This window comes from Oncorhynchus masou, chromosome 2 (assembly GCF_036934945.1).
Source record: "Oncorhynchus masou masou isolate Uvic2021 chromosome 2, UVic_Omas_1.1, whole genome shotgun sequence".
In the NCBI taxonomy this organism is placed as follows: domain Eukaryota; kingdom Metazoa; phylum Chordata; class Actinopteri; order Salmoniformes; family Salmonidae; genus Oncorhynchus; species Oncorhynchus masou.
The window spans coordinates 44,166,209-44,185,654 of NC_088213.1; the positions used below are offsets into that span (position 1 = coordinate 44,166,209).

The 19,446-nt window shown below is 42.2% G+C and overlaps 1 protein-coding gene across 11 annotated transcripts in view; it reads right to left on the bottom strand.

The window, feature by feature from the left end:
- Positions 1 to 1,451: 1,451 nt before the first annotated feature.
- The window catches only part of LOC135505783 (oxysterols receptor LXR-alpha-like), a 36,935-nt gene continuing 18,940 nt past the window's right edge, over positions 1,452 to 19,446 (bottom strand). For 7 of the 11 annotated variants that reach the window (XM_064924964.1, XM_064924933.1, XM_064924937.1 and 4 more), the window contains 7 exons: positions 15,224 to 15,490; positions 13,116 to 13,324; positions 12,557 to 12,736; positions 12,153 to 12,252; positions 10,892 to 11,053; positions 7,512 to 7,606; positions 1,452 to 5,013 (listed from right to left, as the gene is read on the bottom strand). In XM_064924964.1, coding sequence (XP_064781036.1) covers positions 4,867 to 5,013; positions 7,512 to 7,606; positions 10,892 to 11,053; positions 12,153 to 12,252; positions 12,557 to 12,736; positions 13,116 to 13,324; positions 15,224 to 15,490 — 1,160 coding nt within the window. In that variant the 3' untranslated portion in view covers positions 1,452 to 4,866. The remainder of the gene's footprint in view (positions 5,014 to 7,511; positions 7,607 to 10,891; positions 11,054 to 12,152; positions 12,253 to 12,556; positions 12,737 to 13,115; positions 13,325 to 15,223; positions 15,491 to 19,446) is intronic. The other 4 variants (XM_064924991.1, XM_064925001.1, XM_064924982.1 and 1 more) reach the window with 4 other exon arrangements.

Sequence of the window (19,446 nt, forward strand, 5' to 3'; positions counted from 1 at the left end):
ATCCAGAATCCATAAGTAAGTCTGTACAGTGCAATATGAATGACCAATACATATTGAGCTGGACTGGTAAGCTTAATGTGGCTCATTTCACAGTAGTTTCAGTCCCACAATATGAGGGTAAACTCTTCAGTTCTGTAGGTGTCACTGAGTAGACTGACACCCCCTTTTATTGATCCATAATCCATAAGTAAGGCTGTACAGTGCAATATAAATGTCAATACGCACAATAGGCTGACTGGGGAGGTGATTTCCCCACAGTCAAAGCCCCGCTATAAGAGCTACAATGCTAATATTTGCGTAAACTTCAGTTGTGTTCTGTAGGTGTCACAGAGTAAACTGACACTCCATTTCATTGATCCCCAATCCATAGGTAAGGCTGTACAGAGAAATACAAGTATGCAATTCTGAAGTTTATTTGTATCCATTTGCATCACTTTCAATGAGGGACTTTTTATTGTAGGTAATCCTTACTATGGCTAGCTTCACATTGGTTATTGGGAGACTGGACAGAGTTAGAAAGTCACTTTGCTGCCACTACAGCAGAACACTTTTTTAAAACACATTTTACATGCATTTGTCAAATGATTGCATTGTGCCACATTGGGTGGATTTATTGTCAGTTCTTAGTCCAATGCTGAATGCAGGGCCTTGACATCCAATTAACTGAAATGAGTTAATGGACATAAAGGGTCCCTAAATATTGTCCAGAAATTCAAGGATTGTATAGTTCAAGAAAACATTACCGACACTGAATTCATTAGCAACTAAAACTTGCTTAGTGTAACTTTAGTCATTGTTACAATGTAAACTGAACAAAGATTTTACTGAGTTACTGTTCATCAGGAAATCAGTCAACTAAATATACTGATTAGGCCCTAATCTATGGATTTCATATGACTGGGTAGGGGCACAGCCATGGGTGAGTCTGCGAGGGCATAGGCCCACCCACTGGGGAGCCAGGCCTAGCCAATCAGAAGAGTTTTTTCCCCACAAAAGGTCTTTAATACAGAGAGAAATACTCCAGTTTCATCAGCTGTCCAGGTGGCTAGTCTCAGACGATCCCACAGGTGAAGCTGGATGTGTTGGTCATGGGATGGCTTGGTTACACGTAGTCTGCAGTTTAGGTCGATTGGACGTACTGACAAATTCTCTGAAATGACATTGGAGGCAGCTTATGGTAGCGAAATGAACATTCCTGCAGGCAGCTTGCCAATTGCACACTCAAAACTTGAGACATCTGTGACATTGTGTTGACAAAACTGCACATTTTAGAGTGGCCTTTTGTCCCCACCACAAGGTGCACCAGTGTAATGATCATGCTTTTTAAATCAGCTTCTTGATATGCCACACCTGTCACGTGGGTGGATTATCTTGGCAAACACAAAATGTGCCGAAACAGGGATGTAAACACATTTTTGCACATTTGAGAGAAATAAGCTTTTGTGCGCATGGAACATTGCTGGGATCGTTTATTTCAGCTCTTTACATGTTGCATTCATATTTTTGTTCAGTATATTTGGGATGTCACTAAGCATATCATTTAAATGACAAGAAAATAGACCCTGAAAGGACTATAACTATAACTGCATGAAGCCCGCTGTGTAAGAAAGTAAATCCCTGTCAATGCAGTAAAATACCAAGGTAAAGATTCCAAGTTGCCCAAATTCATTCTGTATTTTACAAGCTCTTTTGATAAAAATGAATAAATAGCCATAACCTGTTGACTGCTCTATTTGACAACAGAACACCCAAACAAGTGTGGGTAAATAAATACAATCAATTTATTTGACTGGCCGTGATATTTAAGAGAACTAATTACAATAAAGCATTTATTTTGAATAAGCTTAACTCAAATCACTTTGAAATTGTAATAAATCTGGAAAATTAGTGGTTTTTGGTTTCAGTTCGTACACAAATATATAATCTGGCAATAGGCTACAATATCTGTCAGGTTTTAATTTATACATATAAAGCAGAATATAGATGGTCTTAAAGTGTTAAAAATATTCAAATAAGTTTGCATTTCTATGTCAATATGGTTTACAGCGTCACCCTTTAAGATGTAGAGAAGGGATTAAATGAGTTCTGCACATCAGAACGTTGTAAATGCTATTACAGTCAACTTTGAGTTACCTACAGTATTAACAATAATTAACATTGTGTATTCTAAACAACTGAAAACATAATTTAGACTAAAAAGACCCCGCACCATTAAATCACATACCTTGTATGTGATTTATGATGTAATTTCAATGTAGACAATCATTTGCTGGTATGAGTTACATATTGAAAGGAAAAATATGAAACTGGGATAATATGGTTTTGCAATTTAAGTCTCAAGAGCAATTCAAAATAGATGGCTCCACACACGCATGCCTAGGGAAGAGCAAACCCTTTGAATAGTGTGTAGAAGAACCATCTTCAGGCTATGAGTCAGCTCCATCAAAGACAATCAATCTCAATATCAACCCAACTAAATAAAACAAGTAGCCATAAAAACCTGATGGTTGACAAACTACAAATAGAAAACCACCAACCCTAATATTACACATATTTGTTAAATAATTGCATTGATTTTCTTCTCTTAACTGAAAGCTCCAAATAGCTTACTCCCTTATCGCTGTGCTACTTTGACATATTGCGCAACTGTTATGATAAATCTCCCCCATTTTGTCTTGGAGTCCTCAACTCTCCTCTATTTCACACTGATCTGAGTTGTAAAGTGGGGTCAGTAATGGACAAAAAATAATAATAATAACATTTAAAAAACTCAGTCAATCAGAAATCGCATCAACAAAAAGAAAAGCTTTCCTTCTCTAATTCCTTCTGAACATTTGTTTTCATAAATGTCACATTAGCAAAGTAATCATCATACAAAGGACTGTGATAGAAACAGCATCATGGGGGGGGAACTGATGAGTAACAGCTTCGTCGAGTGAAATCCTATGAACTTATTAGGAATCAGAAATGGGTAAGACTATTATAAACATTCACAAACCACCATCTATAAATAGGGTAAAACTATTGAGTAATTCATTTTTATTTGTAAGCATTTCTAAACATTTACAGTGGTTTATTCATGAACGTTATAGTGGAACCCAAAATTGTTACCGTTGCAGAAAGTACTGCAGTGCCCACACAAGGAGCGCAATTTAACTTATTTTGATATTCCAACTATTGTGGGATGCAAAGCACATTTTAGACATCTGGATGAAATTGCCACTCAGATGTCTGGAACCATGCTGATTTGGGGGAAGGGAGGAGAGTACATACAACTAGACCAGGGATGTGCAACTGGCGGACCCCTCGGACTAATTTCAGTCAGGGCCTCAACTTACTGTTGAGACTTTGTATATTCTATGTGAAATTTGGTTGTACATGAGCAGTCAATTTGCTCACGTCAGCTAAATTGTTAAGTTAGTCTAGCGGCCAGCTATATAAACTTGTAAGCATGGTCGAATTAACAACCAGTGTGGGGCCCATCAGTTATTAAAAACCGCAAACATTTTCCTCCAGCCTATGGCAAAAGTGTGTAGAATTCCAGGAAATGAGTTGTAAAACTAAATATTTGTTCTCTTCTCTGTCAGGGGGGGGGGGGCTAAAATGTTTTGCTCACAAGGTAGGTGGGGGAGATTGTGCGTACGCAGACCCACTGCATGTGGAGTTCCGTTTTTGTGCCCCCAGCTGCATCAAAGAAGCCTATCCCTGGCCGAAGCTTACTACTCCCTAACGTAGCATTGAAGTTGTTCCAGTGTATAAGGCCTCAGCTTGGCCCTCACATATCCAGTGATGCTTTTACATTAAAAAAATAATTTAAAATCACTGCTTGCTTGTGCGTAAGTGAGTGTACAACTCATTTTGTATGGATGTCTTCACTTGTGGGCATACTAAAATATATATTTTGTCATATTAATATATACTTTGTACATGTAAATCCATGTTTGAGTGCATTTACAAAATGGTTGGTGGGGGTCCTGCACTTGAAAGTGGTAGGCTACGCATCTCTATACCAACACTTCCAATCACTTTACCTTAAACAATTCAACACCAATCAGAATTGCTTTCTTGTTCCTTCACCGAGAGGAGAACAAATCAGATGGCTGACTATTAAACTGCTAGACCACAACAATAATCAAGCAGGTGACCTACCAGTCATCTGGACAGTGGACACCAATAAGACACATTGCTTAACATTGGGCAGCAGTTAGGATACCTCTGTATCCTATCCCATTGCAACGCAGGGCTATAACATGTATTTTTCTGTTTATTTTCACTTTGGGGTTATCATCCATGATGTGGATCTGGAGAGGGGGGCATTGCCAAAACCTTCTCAAAGCTTCATGGCAATTGTCGTTATAGATAGGCCGATCACGAGACTATCAACAGATATCAGTAGATGTAATAGTGAACACTGGCTAGCAAGTCTGAGCCACACTGACCATGGCAGCACAATCTCACCACAAGCCTGTCTCACCTTCAATAACAAAATGGACGAGGGAGAGATTTCAGGTGTGCACAATCCTCAACCCATAGAAATAGAATGAATATAAATTGGTAATTCTATTTCTTTGCCCCAACCTCCCCATGAGATTAGTGTCCCAGTCTGCAGGACAGAGTGCCATCACTACCCCCCCAAACTGCATAGAAGATAAAGAAGAAGAAAAAAGTTCCTCCAATCTGGCAACTGATTCAATCTGGCAACCGATCTGTAGGTTTGATCCGTCGTGTTTGGGTATCCTGGGAGGCATCGCTTCATTCTCAAGTCTTTTTTTCCGAGACACTCGAAAGACAAACCCAATGTTTCTGTCCGTCCCAGTACGCAGGTTTGCGGAGCGAGGCAGAGTTCCGCGAGGGTGTCGGCTGGAGTCACTCGTGGACATCCCAGATTTCAGATAGCAGCGGCGGAAGCTTCTTGTCCTGGAGGCGCAGGGCGAAGACCTGCTCAGAGTGGACGCTGCTGAGGGTGCGGAGGCTGACCAGCTTCATGAGCATGCGTGGAAACATCAGATGATCCTAGAAGGAAGAGAGATTAATATTAACCCCACTTGTCATTCAGGGTTGGGGACCATTATTATTTTTTTAACCCAACATTTTCCTGTTTACTTTCAATTAGGATTTTCCTCACTCATGACCTGAATTTCAATACATTTTCTGTACCGACTGGAATTTCAAAATTGAATTCAACTCTCTACGCGGACTCAAGGGAAGTCCGGAACCAATACACGCAGTCAGTCAGGAAAGCTAAGGCCAGCTTCTTCAGGCAGAAGTTTGCATCCTGTAGCTCCAACTCCAAAAAGTTCTGGGACACTGAAGTCCATGGAGAACAAGAGCACCTCCTCCCAGCTGCCCACTGCACTGAGGCTAGGGAACACTGTCACCACCGACAAATCCATGATTATTGAAAACTTCAACAAGCATTTCTCAACGGCTGGCCACGCATTCTGCCTGGCTACTCCAACATCGACCAACAGCTCCGGCCCCCCCGCAGCTCCTCGCCCAAGCCTCTCCAGGTTCTCCTTTACCCAAATCCAGATAGCAGATGTTCTGAAAGAGCTGCAAAACCTGGACCCGTATAAATCAGCTGGGCTTGACAATCTGGACCCTCTATTTCTGAAACTATCCGCCGCCATTGTCGCAACCCCTATTACCAGCCTGTTCAACCTCTCTTTCATATCGTCTGAGATCCCCAAGGATTGGAAAGCTGCCGCAGTCATCCCCCTCTTCAAAGGGGGAGACACCCTGGACCCAAACTGTTACATACCTATATCCATTCTGCCTTGCCTATCTAAGGTCTTCGAAAGCCAAGACAACAAACAGGTCACTGACCATCTCGAATCCCACCGTACCTTCTCCGCTATGCAATCTGGTTTCCGAGCCGGTCACGGGTGCACCTCAGCCACACTCAAGGTACTAAACGACATCATAACCGCCATCGATAAAAGACAGTACTGTGCAGCAGTCTTCATCGACCTTGCCAAGGCTTTCGACTCTGTCAATCACCATATTCTTATCGGCAGACTCAGTAGCCTCGGTTTTTCGGATGACTGCCTTGCCTGGTTCACCAATTACTTTGCAGACAGAGTTCAGTGTGTCAAATCGGAGGGCATGCTGTCCGGTCCTCTGGCAGTCTCTATGGGGGTGCCATAGGGTTCAATTCTCGGGCCGACTCTTTTCTCTGTATATATCAATGATGTTGCTCTTGCTGCGGGCAATTCCCTGATCCACCTCTACGCAGACGACACCATTCTATATACTTCCGGCCCGTCCGTGGACACTGTGCTATCTAACCTCCAAACAAGCTTCAATGCCATACAACACTCCTTCCGTGGCCTCCAACTGCTCTTAAACGCTAGTAAAACCAAATGCATGCTTTTCAACCGATCGCTGCCTGCACCCGCTTGCCCGACTAGCATCACCACACTGGATGGTTCCGACCTTGAATATGTGGACACCTATAAGTACCTAGGTGTCTGGCTAGACTGCAAACTCTCCTTCCAGACCCATATCAAACATCTCCAATCGAAAATCAAATCAAGAGTCGGCTTTCTATTCCGTAACAAAGCCTCCTTCACTCACGCTGCCAAGCTTACCCTAGTAAAACTGACTATCCTACCGATCCTCGACTTCGGCTATGTCATCTACAAAATTGCTTCTAACACTCTTCTCAGCAAACTGGATGCAGTTTATCACAGTGCCATCCGTTTTGTCACTAAAGCACCTTATACTACCCACCACTGCGACTTGTATGCTCTAGTCGGCTGGCCCTCGCTACATATTCGTCGCAAGACCCACTGGCTCCAGGTCGTCTACAAGGCCATGCTAGGTAAAGCTCCGCCTTATCTTAGTTCACTGGTCACGATGGCAACACCCATCCGTAGCACGCGCTCCAGCAGGTGTATCTCACTGATCATCCCTAAAGCCAACACCTCATTCGGCCGCCTTTCGTTCCAGTACTCTGCTGCCTGTGACTGGAACGAATTGCAAAAATCGCTGAAGTTGGAGACCTTTATCTCCCTCACCAACTTCAAACATCAGCTATCTGAGCAGCTAACCGATCGCTGCAGCTGTACATAATCTATTGGTAAATAGGCCACCCATTTTCACCTACCTCATCCACAGTTTTTATTTATTTACTTTTCTGCTCTTTTGCACACCAATATCTCTACCTGTACATGATCATTTATCAATCCAGTGTTAATCTGCAATATTGTAATTATTCGCCTACCTCCTCATGCCTTTTGCACACATTGTATATAGACTCCCCTTTTTTTTTTCTGTGTTATTGACTTGTTAATTGTTTACTCCATGTGTAACTCTGTTGTCTGTTCACACTGCTAGGCTTTATCTTGGCCAGGTCGCAGTTGTAAATGAGAACTTGTTCTCAACTAGCCTACCTGGTTAAATAAAGGTGAAATAAAAAAATAAGTGTGTATGTGAAAACTGAAACATCCTCAAAACCTACACATGGTGGCTTGTGCAAGTTAAATCATATATAAAAGTAGGGCACTCACGTTTGGTCTCTTTATCATGATGTAAGAACGAAGTGCGTTCACATACGGCTGCTGTAGTCTCTCCACCAGTTCATGGTCCTGCACATTGGGCCGGTCTGGGGAACATACGAATACAGCTTCACATTTTATATCCAATACAATGCATAGACATCTGTTGAATGTTATTTCCTACATATGGGCAAGGTCTCTGTAGTACCCAGGTCAAGACATTCATATTTTGAAATCCCATAACTCTTTGCATAAATGCGGAAGAATTCTAAACAGAAGGGACCAGCGAGGCGAGTGAAAATAAGTGAGTGAATGGCACGGAAAGTTCACCAAAGTGGAAAATAAAACACATTCATAGTGAACTCATCAACAAACACATGCAGTGCCTTCAGAAGTTATTCACACCCTTTGACCTTTTCCACATTTTAGTGTGTGCTACAGCCTGAATTTAAAACGGATTCAATTTAGATTGTGTGTCACTGGCCAACACACAATACCCCATAATGTCAAAGTGGAATGTTTTTTAAAAAATCTTAAAGATTGAGAATAAGTATTCAACCAATTTTATGGCAAGCCAAAATAAGAAAATTGCTTAACAAGTCACATAATAAGTTGCATGGAGTTTAACATGATTTTTTTAATGACTACCTCGTCTCTGTACCCCACACATACAGATTGTAATTGTAAGATCTTTCAGTCGAGCAGTGAATTTAAAAACAGATTCAACCACAAAGATTTTATTGAAGTTATTATTCATTCAACTTTGGATGGTATATCAATACACCCTGTAACTACAAAGATACTTCCCAACTCAGTTTCCAGAGAGGAAGAACACCGCTCAGGGATTTCACCATGAGGCCAATGGGGTCTTTAAAACCGTTAGAGTTTAGTGGCTATGGTAGGGAGATCAACAACATTGTGAAATTATAAGTAAAATAATCTGTCTGTAAACAATTGTTAGAAAAGTTACTTGTGTCATGCACAAAGTAAATGTCCTAACCGACTTGCCAAAACTATAGTTTGTTAACAAGAAATTTGCGAAGTGGTTGAAAAATGAGTTTTAATGACTCCAACCTAAGTGTATGTAAACTTCAACTGTATAGTTTGGCAAGTCGGTTAGGACATCTACTTTGTGCAAGTAATTTTTCCAACAATTGTTTACATACAGATTATTTCACTTATTCACTGTATCACAATTCCAGTGGGTCAGACGTTTACATACACTAAGTTGACTGTGCCTTTAAACAGCTTGGAACATTCCAGAAAATGAGGTCATGACTTTAGAAGCTTCTGACAGGCTAATTGACATCCTTTGAGTCAATTGGAGGTGTACCTGTGAAGGTGGGCCATGAAATACATCCAAACTCAGTGTCTCTTTGCTTGACATCATGGGAAAATCAAAAGCAATCAGCCAAGACCTAAAAAAAAAATCGTAGACCTCCACAAGTCTGGTTCATCCTTGGGAGCAATTTCCAAAAGGCCTGAAGGGACCACGTTTATCTGCACAAACAATAGTACACAAATTTAAACACCATGGGACCACGCAGCAGTCATACTGCTCAGGAAGGAGACGCATTCTGTCTCCTGGAGATGAACGTACTTTGGTGCGAAAAGTGCAAATCAATCCCAGAACAGAAGCAAAAGGACCTTGTGAAGATGCTGGAGGAAACAGGTACAAAAGTATCTATATCCACATAACCTGAAAGGCCGCTCAGCACGGAATAAACCACTGCTTCAAAACCCCCATAAAAAAAAAAGCCACACTACAGTTCGCAACTGCACATGGGGACAAAGATCGAACTGTTTGGTCATAATGACAATCGTTATATTTGGAGGAAAAAGGGGGAGGCTTGCAAGTCGAAGAACACCATCCCAACTGTGAAGCACAGGGGTGGCCGCATCATGTTGTGGGGGTGCTTTGCTTCAGGAGGGACTGGTGCACTTCACAAAATAGATGGCATCATGAGGAAAGAAAATTATGTGGATATATTGAAGCAACATCTCAAGACATCAGTTAGGAAGTTAATGGGTCTTCCAAATGGACAATGACCCCAAGCATACTTCCAAAGTTCTGGCAAAATGGCTTAAGGACAACAAAGTCAATGTATATTGGAGGGGTGGCCATCACAAAGCCCTGACCTCAATCCTATAGAACATTTGTGGGCAGAACTGAAAAAGCGTGTGCCAGCAAGGAGGCCTACAAACCTGACCAAGTTACACCAGCTCGGTCAGGAGGAATGGGCCAAAATTCACCCAACTTATTGTGGGAAGCTTGTGGAAGGCTTCCCAAAACGTTTGACCCAAGTTGAACAATTTAAAGGCAATGCTACCAAATACTAATTGAGTGTATGTAAACTTCTGACCCACTGGGAATGTGATGAAAGAAATAAAAGCTGAAATTACTACTATTATTCATTTCACATTCTTAAAATAAATTGGTGATCCTAACTGACCTAACATGGAATTTTTACTAGAATTTAATGCATTTGGCTACGGTGTATTTAAACCTCCGACTTCAACTGTATGCTTGTCATCAGCAAGAACTAGGAATGTTGTGGGCAAAAAAAAACGAATTGAGTTAAGCACAGGTAAAAATCCAAGAGGAAAACCTATTTTTTTCCCAACAGACAGTGGGAGACAAATTCACCTTTCAGCAGGACAATAAACACACATACACTGGAGTTGCTTACCAAGATAACACTGAATATTCCTGAGGGGCCTAGTTACAGATTTGACTTAAATAGACTTAAAAATCTATGGCAAAATTTGAAACTGGCTGTCTAGCAATGATCAACAACTAACTTGACAGTGCAAATATTTTCACATTGCACTAGTGTGCAAAGCTCAGACTTACCCAGAAAGACTCTGTAATCGCTGCCGAAGGTGATACTAACAGGGGTGTGAATATTTATTTAAATTAGATATCTGTATTTAATATATTTGCAACAATTTCTAAAAACTTATTTTCACTGTCATTATGTGAGTATTATGTGTAGATGGGTGAGAAAAATGATCTATTCAGTCCATTTTGAATTCAAGCTGTAACAATTTTAAATAGGTCAAGGGGTGGGAATACTTTCTGAAGGTACCGTATCATAAACTGTTTTACTGTCATTCTATTTACTGAAGAGTTTTTCAAAATATCTACAGCCACCTTTACGTAACTTCATATTTTCACTGCAAACCCTGTAGAATCTTTGAAAACGGCACTGTTCCCATAAATGTTTTTGGAAGCTTCCGCATATTATTACTAGGGATGCACAATATATATCAGTGACCATATTGGTATAGGCCGATAATAGCTTAAAAATCGATATCGCAAAGGAAATATTTCATATTGGTATCGTCCCAAAATGATTAAGTCGATGTCCAGACCTTCGTAATAAAGGTACCTTGCATATGAGCTCTGTTCCACACTAGCATACCACTTGACCTCTGACCTGCAGAGAAGATGTTGATGGCGATGAGCAGAGCGTACTCCGCCTCGTCCAGATGCAGGTCATTCATGCCCTTGGAGAACTCAAAGATGGGGTTGATAAACTCCAACTGCAGCCCTGAGGGGGATGAGAGCGAGAGAGGGAAATAAATATGGGTTAAGGGTAAGAGGTCAATGTCTCCACAGAGTATGGCAGGGGTTGCACCAAAGTTCCCTTGAGTGGGTGCAGGGCCTTCCTAGACTTCAGGGGGTGTGTGTGTGTGTGTGATTTTATATATGTAAATACACCTCCAGCCTGTGTACTGTATGCATGCATGCATACATAAAACACACACAATACCAGTAAAAAGTTGACACCTACTTATTCCAGGGTTTTTCAGTATTTTCTACATTGTAAGAATAATAGTGTAGACATCAAAACTATGAAATAACACACACATGGACTCATGTAGTATGCAAAAAAAAAATATATATTCTTCAATGTAGCCACCCTTTGCCTTGATGACAGCTTTGCACACTCTTGGCATTCTCTCAACCAGCTTCATGAGGTAGTCACCTGGAATGCATTTCAATTAACAGGTGCGCCTTGTTACGTTGCAGTAATTAGAGGAATTTCTTTCCTTAATGCATTTGAGCCAATCAGCAGTGTTGTGACAAGGTAGGGGTGGTATAAAGAAGATGCCATATTTGGTAAAGTCCATAGTATGGCAAGAACAGCTCCAATAAGCAAAGAGAAACGACAGTCCATCATTACTTAAGACATGAAAGGTCAGTCAATACTAAAAATTTCAAGAACTTTGAAAGTTTCTTCAAGTGCAGTCACAAAAACCGTCAAGCACTATGATGAAACTGGCTCTCATGAGGACCTCCACAAGAAAGGAAGGCCCAGTTACCTCTGCTGCAGAGGATAAGTTCATTGGAGTTACCAGCCTCAGAAATTGCAGTCCAAATAAATGCTTCAGAGTTCAAATAGCCTACCTAAAAGATGTCATGAATCTTGTTAAAAACTACATGGAATTGCAGGAAATGAGCTTCAAAAACAACAAATGCCTTTTTTTAATGTTAACAAGGGGGTCATGAGGAAAAAAGGGTGGGAGACCCTGGAGTATGGGGTACAGAACAGGAGGTGATTGAAGGCGAGCAGCTTGTTTTTGACTGAATGCCGTTTGAATGTGGATCATGAACATCTCAGACAAAAAGGAAAGATGATGCTGTACCTGCTTTGGCAAAATCCTCCTTGTTATAACTGAAGTCCTTCAGGAACGTGATGCTCTCAATGGCAGGGTTATATCTCCGCGATGTTTCCAGCAGCATGATCTGCAGAAAAACAAGGCACATCAGTGACTGGGGATCAAGTGAGATATATCCTGCAAAGTAGATCATCTACTTGACATATGATCCTGAAAACCAACATAATGATATAGAGCCCCCCCCCCCCCACAGTGGTTTTGACTAGAAGTGTTGAATTTTTTTTATTTTAATTAGGTGAAAGAGTGTTTAAAATCGGCAAAAGACAATATCAAGCCGGCATTTGTTATTACTGTATTTACCACTTTAACAAATCTGTCTGAGAACATGAGAGGAAAGAAGTTAAATGGTGAGGAGAAAAACCATGACTCACCTCAATGGTTGAGGTCTTCAGCAGGGCAATCTGGTCCTCTCTGGTGAGCTCTAGAAAGCCAGGCAACTGCTTGGCAAAGTCCACTATCTCCTGGACCGACATGATGGCCAGCTCGGTGAAGTGGGCAAAGCGCTGCTGCCGTACCTCCCTGTTCTGGGGGTCCTGACTCTGGGGCCACGGCTGGAAATTAGATGGAGACAGACGTCAATAGATTAATGAATTATTCAATAAAAATGTTTAACACCTAATACAATGCAGAGATTTCGCCATGTGCTCAGCCATGCAGAACTACCAAAAATTGGCTAGATGACAGTTAATTTGCCCAAAATTCAACAGCAACAATATTTTGTGCAGTATTCTTGGATAACATGTCTTTGAACAAGCGGAGATGTTGTGGAATGCAGAAATGGTGCATTCCACCTCCATATCAAGATGAAGATTTCAAACCAATCCCTACATTAGTGCAACTGTCAATCAAGCAAAACTGTTTAAGATATCTAGCATGCCATATGTTAGTAGTTTGCCCTGTGGCATCAAAATAATTGGGACACTCAGAGACAATCACCGTGACTTTGGGCCGGTCGATGAACGAGCGCTTGTTGCACTGCTTCTGCATGGCCACCAGCTTCTCGATCATCTCCAGCTGCTCGGGCTCCAGCGGGACCACCTCCGGCACCGGGATGGGGGTCACCACGGCAGACGTGCGTGCAATCTCTTCCTCGTTCTTCTTCATTTTCTTCCCTCGGATCTGCTCCTCTGAGAGAACGCCTGGAACACACAAAATCAGAACAGTTATTTTTATTTATTTCACCTTTATTTAACCAGGTAGGCAAGTTGAGAACAAGTTCTCATTTACAATTGCGACCTGGCCAGGATAAAGCAAAGCAGTTCGACACATACAACGACACAGAGTTACACATGGAGTAAAACAAACATACAGTCAATAATACAGTATCAACAAGTCTATATACGATGTGAGCAAATGAGGTGAGATAAGGGAGGTAAAGGCAAAAAAAGGCCATGGTGGCAAAGTAAAACACTGGAATGGTAGATTTGCAATGGAAGAATGTGCAAAGTAGAAATAAAAATAACGGGGTGCAAAGGAGCAAAATAAATTAATTAATTAAATACAGTAGGGAAAGAGGTAGTTGTTTGGGCTAAAATATAGGTGGGCTATGTACAGGTGCAGTAATCTGTGAGCTGCTCTGACAGTTGGTGCTTAAAGCTAGTGAGGGAGATAAGTGTTTCCAGTTTCAGTGCTTTTTGTAGTTTGTTCCAGTCATTGGCAGCAGAGAACTGGAAGGAGAGGCGGCCAAAGAAATAATTGGTTTTGGGGGTGACTAGAGAGCTACACCTGCTGCTGGAGCGTGTGCTACAGGTGGGAGATGCTATGGTGACCAGCGAGCTGAGATAAGGGGGGACTTTACCGAGCAGGGTCTTGTAGATGACATGGAGCCAGTGGGTTTGGCGACAAGTATGAAGCGAGGGCCAGCCAACGAGAGCGTACAGGTTGCAATGGTGGGTAGTATATGGGGCTTTGGTGACAAAACGGATTGCCTGTGATGGACTGCACCCAATTTGTTGAGTAGGGTATTGGAGGCTATTTTGTAAATGACATCGCCAAAGTCGAGGATTGGTAGGATGGTCAGTTTTACAAGGGTATGTTTGGCAGCATGAGTGAAGGATGCTTTGTTGCGAAATAGGAAGCCAATTCTAGATTTAACTTTGGATTTGAGATATTTGATATGGGTCTGGAAGGAGAGTTTACAGTCTAACCAGACACCTAAGTATTTGTAGTTGTCCACGTATTCTAAATCAGAGCCGTCCAGAGTAGTGATGTTGGACAGGCAGGCAGGTGCGGGTAGCGATCGGTTGAAGAGCATGCATTTAGTTTTACTTGTATTTAAGAGCAATTGGAGGCCACGGAAGGAGTGTTGTATGGCATTGAAGCTTGCCTGGAGGGTTGTTAACACAGTGTCCAAAGAAGGGCCAGAAGTATACAGAATGGTGTCGTCTGCGTAAAGGTGGATCAGAGACTCACCAGCAGCAAGAGCGACCTCATTGACGTATACAGAGAAGAGAGTCGGTCCAAGAATTGAACCCTGTGGCACCCCCATAGAGACTGCCAGAGGTCCGGACAGCAGACCCTCCGATTTGACACACTGAACTCTATCAGAGAAGTAGTTGGTGAACCAGGCGAGGCAATCATTTGAGAAACCAAGGCTGTCGAGTCTGCCGATGAGGATGTGGTGATTGACAGAGTCGAAAGCCTTGGCCAGATCAATGAACACGGCTGCACAGTAGTGTTTCTTATCGATGGCGGTTAAGATATCGTTTAGGACCTTGAGCGTGGCTGAGGTGCACCCATGACCAGCTCTGAAACCAGATTGCATATTATGACAAGTAGGAAAAAGATATACTACCATAGTTTTGGGAGGTCAATTTCAATGATGTACTACAGCTTTTTATAGATCTCTTGCCAAGCCATCTCCAATCAGTATCTCTACATTTAATATTAGTGCATCTTCTACGTTTTTTTAGCACAAACCCTACATATCTAAGGTAAAAAATAAAAAAGCACAGGTGTTTTTGAAGATAAAGGTGTATATAAAAAATAATTAAAAACATGGCTGCCACAGGGAACTGTAGCTCAAACAGACAACTCACATTGTTCCAGCATGCCCGCCTCGCGGCACTTGCGCAGCCGGCACTGCTGGCACTTGCGGCGCATGTACATGTCCATCTCACAGCGGCCGTTGTTCTTGCACGAGTACTGGGCGCTCTTGATGACGCTGCGGCGGAAGAAGCCCTTGCAGCCCTCACAGCTCAGCACGTTGTAGTGGAAGCCTGAGGCCTTGTCCCCGCACACGCTGCACACCTCGTTCCCCATCATCTTGGGGGCTGGACCCTTCTTCCTCTTCACCGGCTGACCCTCTGTGGAAATATAGAAAAATCTAAGTATTGAGGAGGCGCTAGTGCGCATGGAGTAGAAGTGCTCCTTCAGATCTCCTCTCTGTTTTATTTAACCCCTTTTTTCTCCCCAACTTCGTGGTATCCAATTGGTAGTAGTTACAGTCTTGTCACATCACTGCAACTCCCGCACGGACTCGGGAGAGGCGACGGCCGAGAGCCATGCGTCCCCCGAAACACAACCCAACCAAGCCGCACTGCTTCTTGACACAACACACATCTAACCCGGAAGCCAGCCGCACCAATGTGTTGGAGGAAACACCGTACACCTGGCGACTTGGTCAGCGTGCACTACGCCCGGCCAGCCACAGGAGTCGCTAGTGCGCGATGAGACAAGGATATCCCTGCCGGCCAAACTCTCCCTAACCCGGACGATGCTGTGCCAATTGGGCATCGCCTTATGGTCACGGCCAGCTGCGACAGAGCCTGGGCTCAAACCCAGAATCTCTGGTGGCACAACTAGCACTGTAATACAGTGTCTTAGACCACTGCGCCACCCGGGAAGCCATCACCGCTTTTTAAAAATTGTTTTAATTGTTACCGTTTCATTTCCAAGTTTGCAAAAACAATTACACACACAATGAAGTGGAAAGTTTACATAAACCTAAAACGCTAAAAAGCGTGTGAGCCTAGGCCTATACAAACCTGACATAACCTGAAGGCAATGCTACCAAATACTAATTGAGTATGTAAACTTCTGACCCACTGGCCTGAAACAAATCTTTCTTCTGAAACACTTCAGTCTGTTTTTGTTCTGAGAAATGAAGGCTATTCCACACAAGAAATTGCCAAGAAATTGAAGATCTCATACAATGCTGTGTACTACTTCACAGAACAGCGCAAACTGGCTATAACTAGAATAGAAAGACGAGTGGGAGGCCGAGAAACAGACGCCAAAAGTCCTCAATTGGCAGCTTCATTAAATAGTACCTGCAAAACACCAGTCTCAACGTCAACAGTGAAGAAGCGACTCCGGGATGCTGGACTTCTAGGCAGATTCTCTGCAGCGTCTTCTTTTGCCCATCTTCATCTTTTCTTTTTATTGGCCAGTCAGATATGGCCTTTTCTTTGCAACTCTGCCTAGAAGGTCAGCATCCCGGAGTCGCCTCTTCACTGTTGGCTATTCAATAAATTGAGGGAAAAGGGATCTCATGTGCATCTCGGATAATTTTACAACAAGTGTGCTAGAGAGGATACCATTTAAAATGGTGCATGACCACTTAACTTGCCTGGCACTAAAAATACCTAGAAATCCAAAGCTCATCTTAACTACAGTGAGCTGGTTGCAAAGCTACAACAACAAAAAACAGAGCAGGAGTATATTGCTTCTTTCCATGATGGGGTTTCTCTTCCCAGGTTCCTTAATCTTTTCCAGAATCTTCACATTTTTCTTTTTAAGACTTTGGACTCAACAACCTTGTCATTTGTCTGGGGTTACAAAAACCACCGTATTCATAAAGGCCCACTTGCAAAAGCCCAAGGAAAGTTGTGGCTTAGGCCTACCCATCTTTAAGCATTATTACTAGGCTGCAAATGCCAGGGCATTAACATACCAGCAACTGGGTTTCCCTGATAAGTTGGACACTGTTCCCCCCTGTGGCTAAATATGCAACTCAACTCTGTCACAAATTCCTCTCTTCCAAACAAACTGACAACTTTTCTTTGAGAAATTCTTAAAGAATTTTAAACCAGATTAAGCATGTTTGCAAGGTGCCTGATACCTCTGTATACACCCCAATATGCTTTTAAATCATTATTTTGTTCCATCTCGGTCTGATAAGGTATTTCTTGAATGGAGGGAGAAGGGACTGGCCACAATTGAAGACTTCTACATAGATAAGCAATTAGCATAATTCGTCCAATTAAAGAATACATTCACACCCCCATTCACCTTTTTTTCCGTTACTTCCAAGACAGACACATTTTTTTAATTTTATTTTTTACCTTTATTTAACCAGGTAGGCTAGTTGAGAACAAGTTCTCATTTGCAACTGCGACCTGGCCAAGATAAAGCATAGCAGTGTGAACAGACAACAGAGTTACACATTGAGTAAACAATTAAGAAGTCATAACACAGTAGGAAAAAAAGGGGAGTCTATATACATTGTGTGCAAAAGGCATGAGGGGGTAGGCGAATAATTACAATTTTGCAGATTAACACTGGAGTGATAAATGATCAGATGGTCATGTACAGGTAGAGATATTGATGTGCAAAAGAGCAGAAAAGTAAATAAATAAAAACAGTATTGGGATGAGGTAGGTGAAAATGGGTGGGCTATTTACCAATATACTATGTACAGCTGCAGCGATCGGTTAGCTGCTCAGATAGCTGATGTTTGAAGTTGGTGAGGGAGATAAGTCTCCAACTTCAGCGATTTTTGCAATTCGTTCCAGTCACAGGCAGCAGAGAACTGGAACGAAAGGCGGCCAAATGAGGTGTTGGCTTTAGGGATGATCAGTGAGATACACCTGCTGGCGTGCGTGCTACGGATGGGTGTTGCCATCGTGACCAGTGAACTGAGATAAGGCGGAGCTTTACCTAGCATGGACTTGTAGATGACCTGGAGCCAGTGGGTCTGGCGACGAATATGTAGCGAGGGCCAGCCGACTAGAGCATACAAGTCGCAGTGGTGGGTGGTATAAGGTATAAGGATAGCAAAGTGGAAAGTAAAAATGCTGACACCCTCCCTGTAAAACATTTATTTTATGATTTGCTACAGCGCCCTCCCAATTCAAAACACCTAATCTCATTTTGTCTCCTTTTTCTCCAACTACACACAGGCCTTTACTGGTCATCAAGGAGAATTGGGGTAAAAAATAAAAAGAATTGAAAGAGTTAAATATTGAGATTTCATATGATCTATGGGGAAACCCTGTCTAGAATTCACTCGTTCCATCAATGCCAGATATCAGTTGATACAAAAAGTTGTGCATAAACTTCATTACTCCAAAACCAAATTACATACAATTTACCCCCAGGTCTTATTGTGGCAGAATCAGAATCCTTTAGGTAACATTGATAAATAGATGTTTTATCAATTTTCATAAGTATGCTTATGTGGTAAAAGTTACTTGGGCCCTAGAGAGGGGAGAGGTCAGCCTTGTCATCATATTGGAATGTGTCTAACTAACCAGATAAGAACTTCGTTTAGGAGACCAAACTGAACAATAATTCATAGCTAATGCTGTCTGCCTATGGGATACTCCTCTAAAGTAAAATCTTCATTTGTGCAGTTTTCCTAAGACCAGTGGTTTATCATGTCGACTAGGGGGTGGATCTTTGCTATAAAAGATCTCAGTTGCCATTATGTTGACACTCTCAGATAATTAAGACATGAAGGTCAGTCAATACAAAAAATTTCAAGAACTAGAAAGTTACTAGAAAGTTTCTTCAAGTGCAGTTGCAAAAACCATCAAGCACTATGATGAAATTGGCTCTCATGAGGAAAGGAAGACGCAGAATTACCTCTGCTGCAGAGGATAATTCATTGGAGTTACCAGCCTCAGAAATTGCAGTCCAAATAAATGCTTCAGAGTTCAAGTAACAGACATCTCAACATCAACTGTTCAGGGGAGACTGCATGAATCAGGCCTTCATGGTCAAATTGCTGCAAAGAAACCACTACTAAAGGACACCAGTAAGAAGAAGAGACTCGCTTGGGCCAAGAAACACAAGCAATGGACATTAGAATGGTGGAAATCTGTCCTTTGGTCTGATGAGTCCAAATGTGAAATTTTTGGTTCCAACTGCCATGTCTTTGTGAGACGCAGAGTAGGTGAATGGATGATCTCTCCATGTGTGGTTCCCATCGTGAAGCATGGAGGTGGGGGTGCGTTGTTGGACACACTGATTTATTTGGAATTCAAGGCACTCTTAACCAGGATGGCAACCACAGCATTCTGCAGCGATACACCATCCC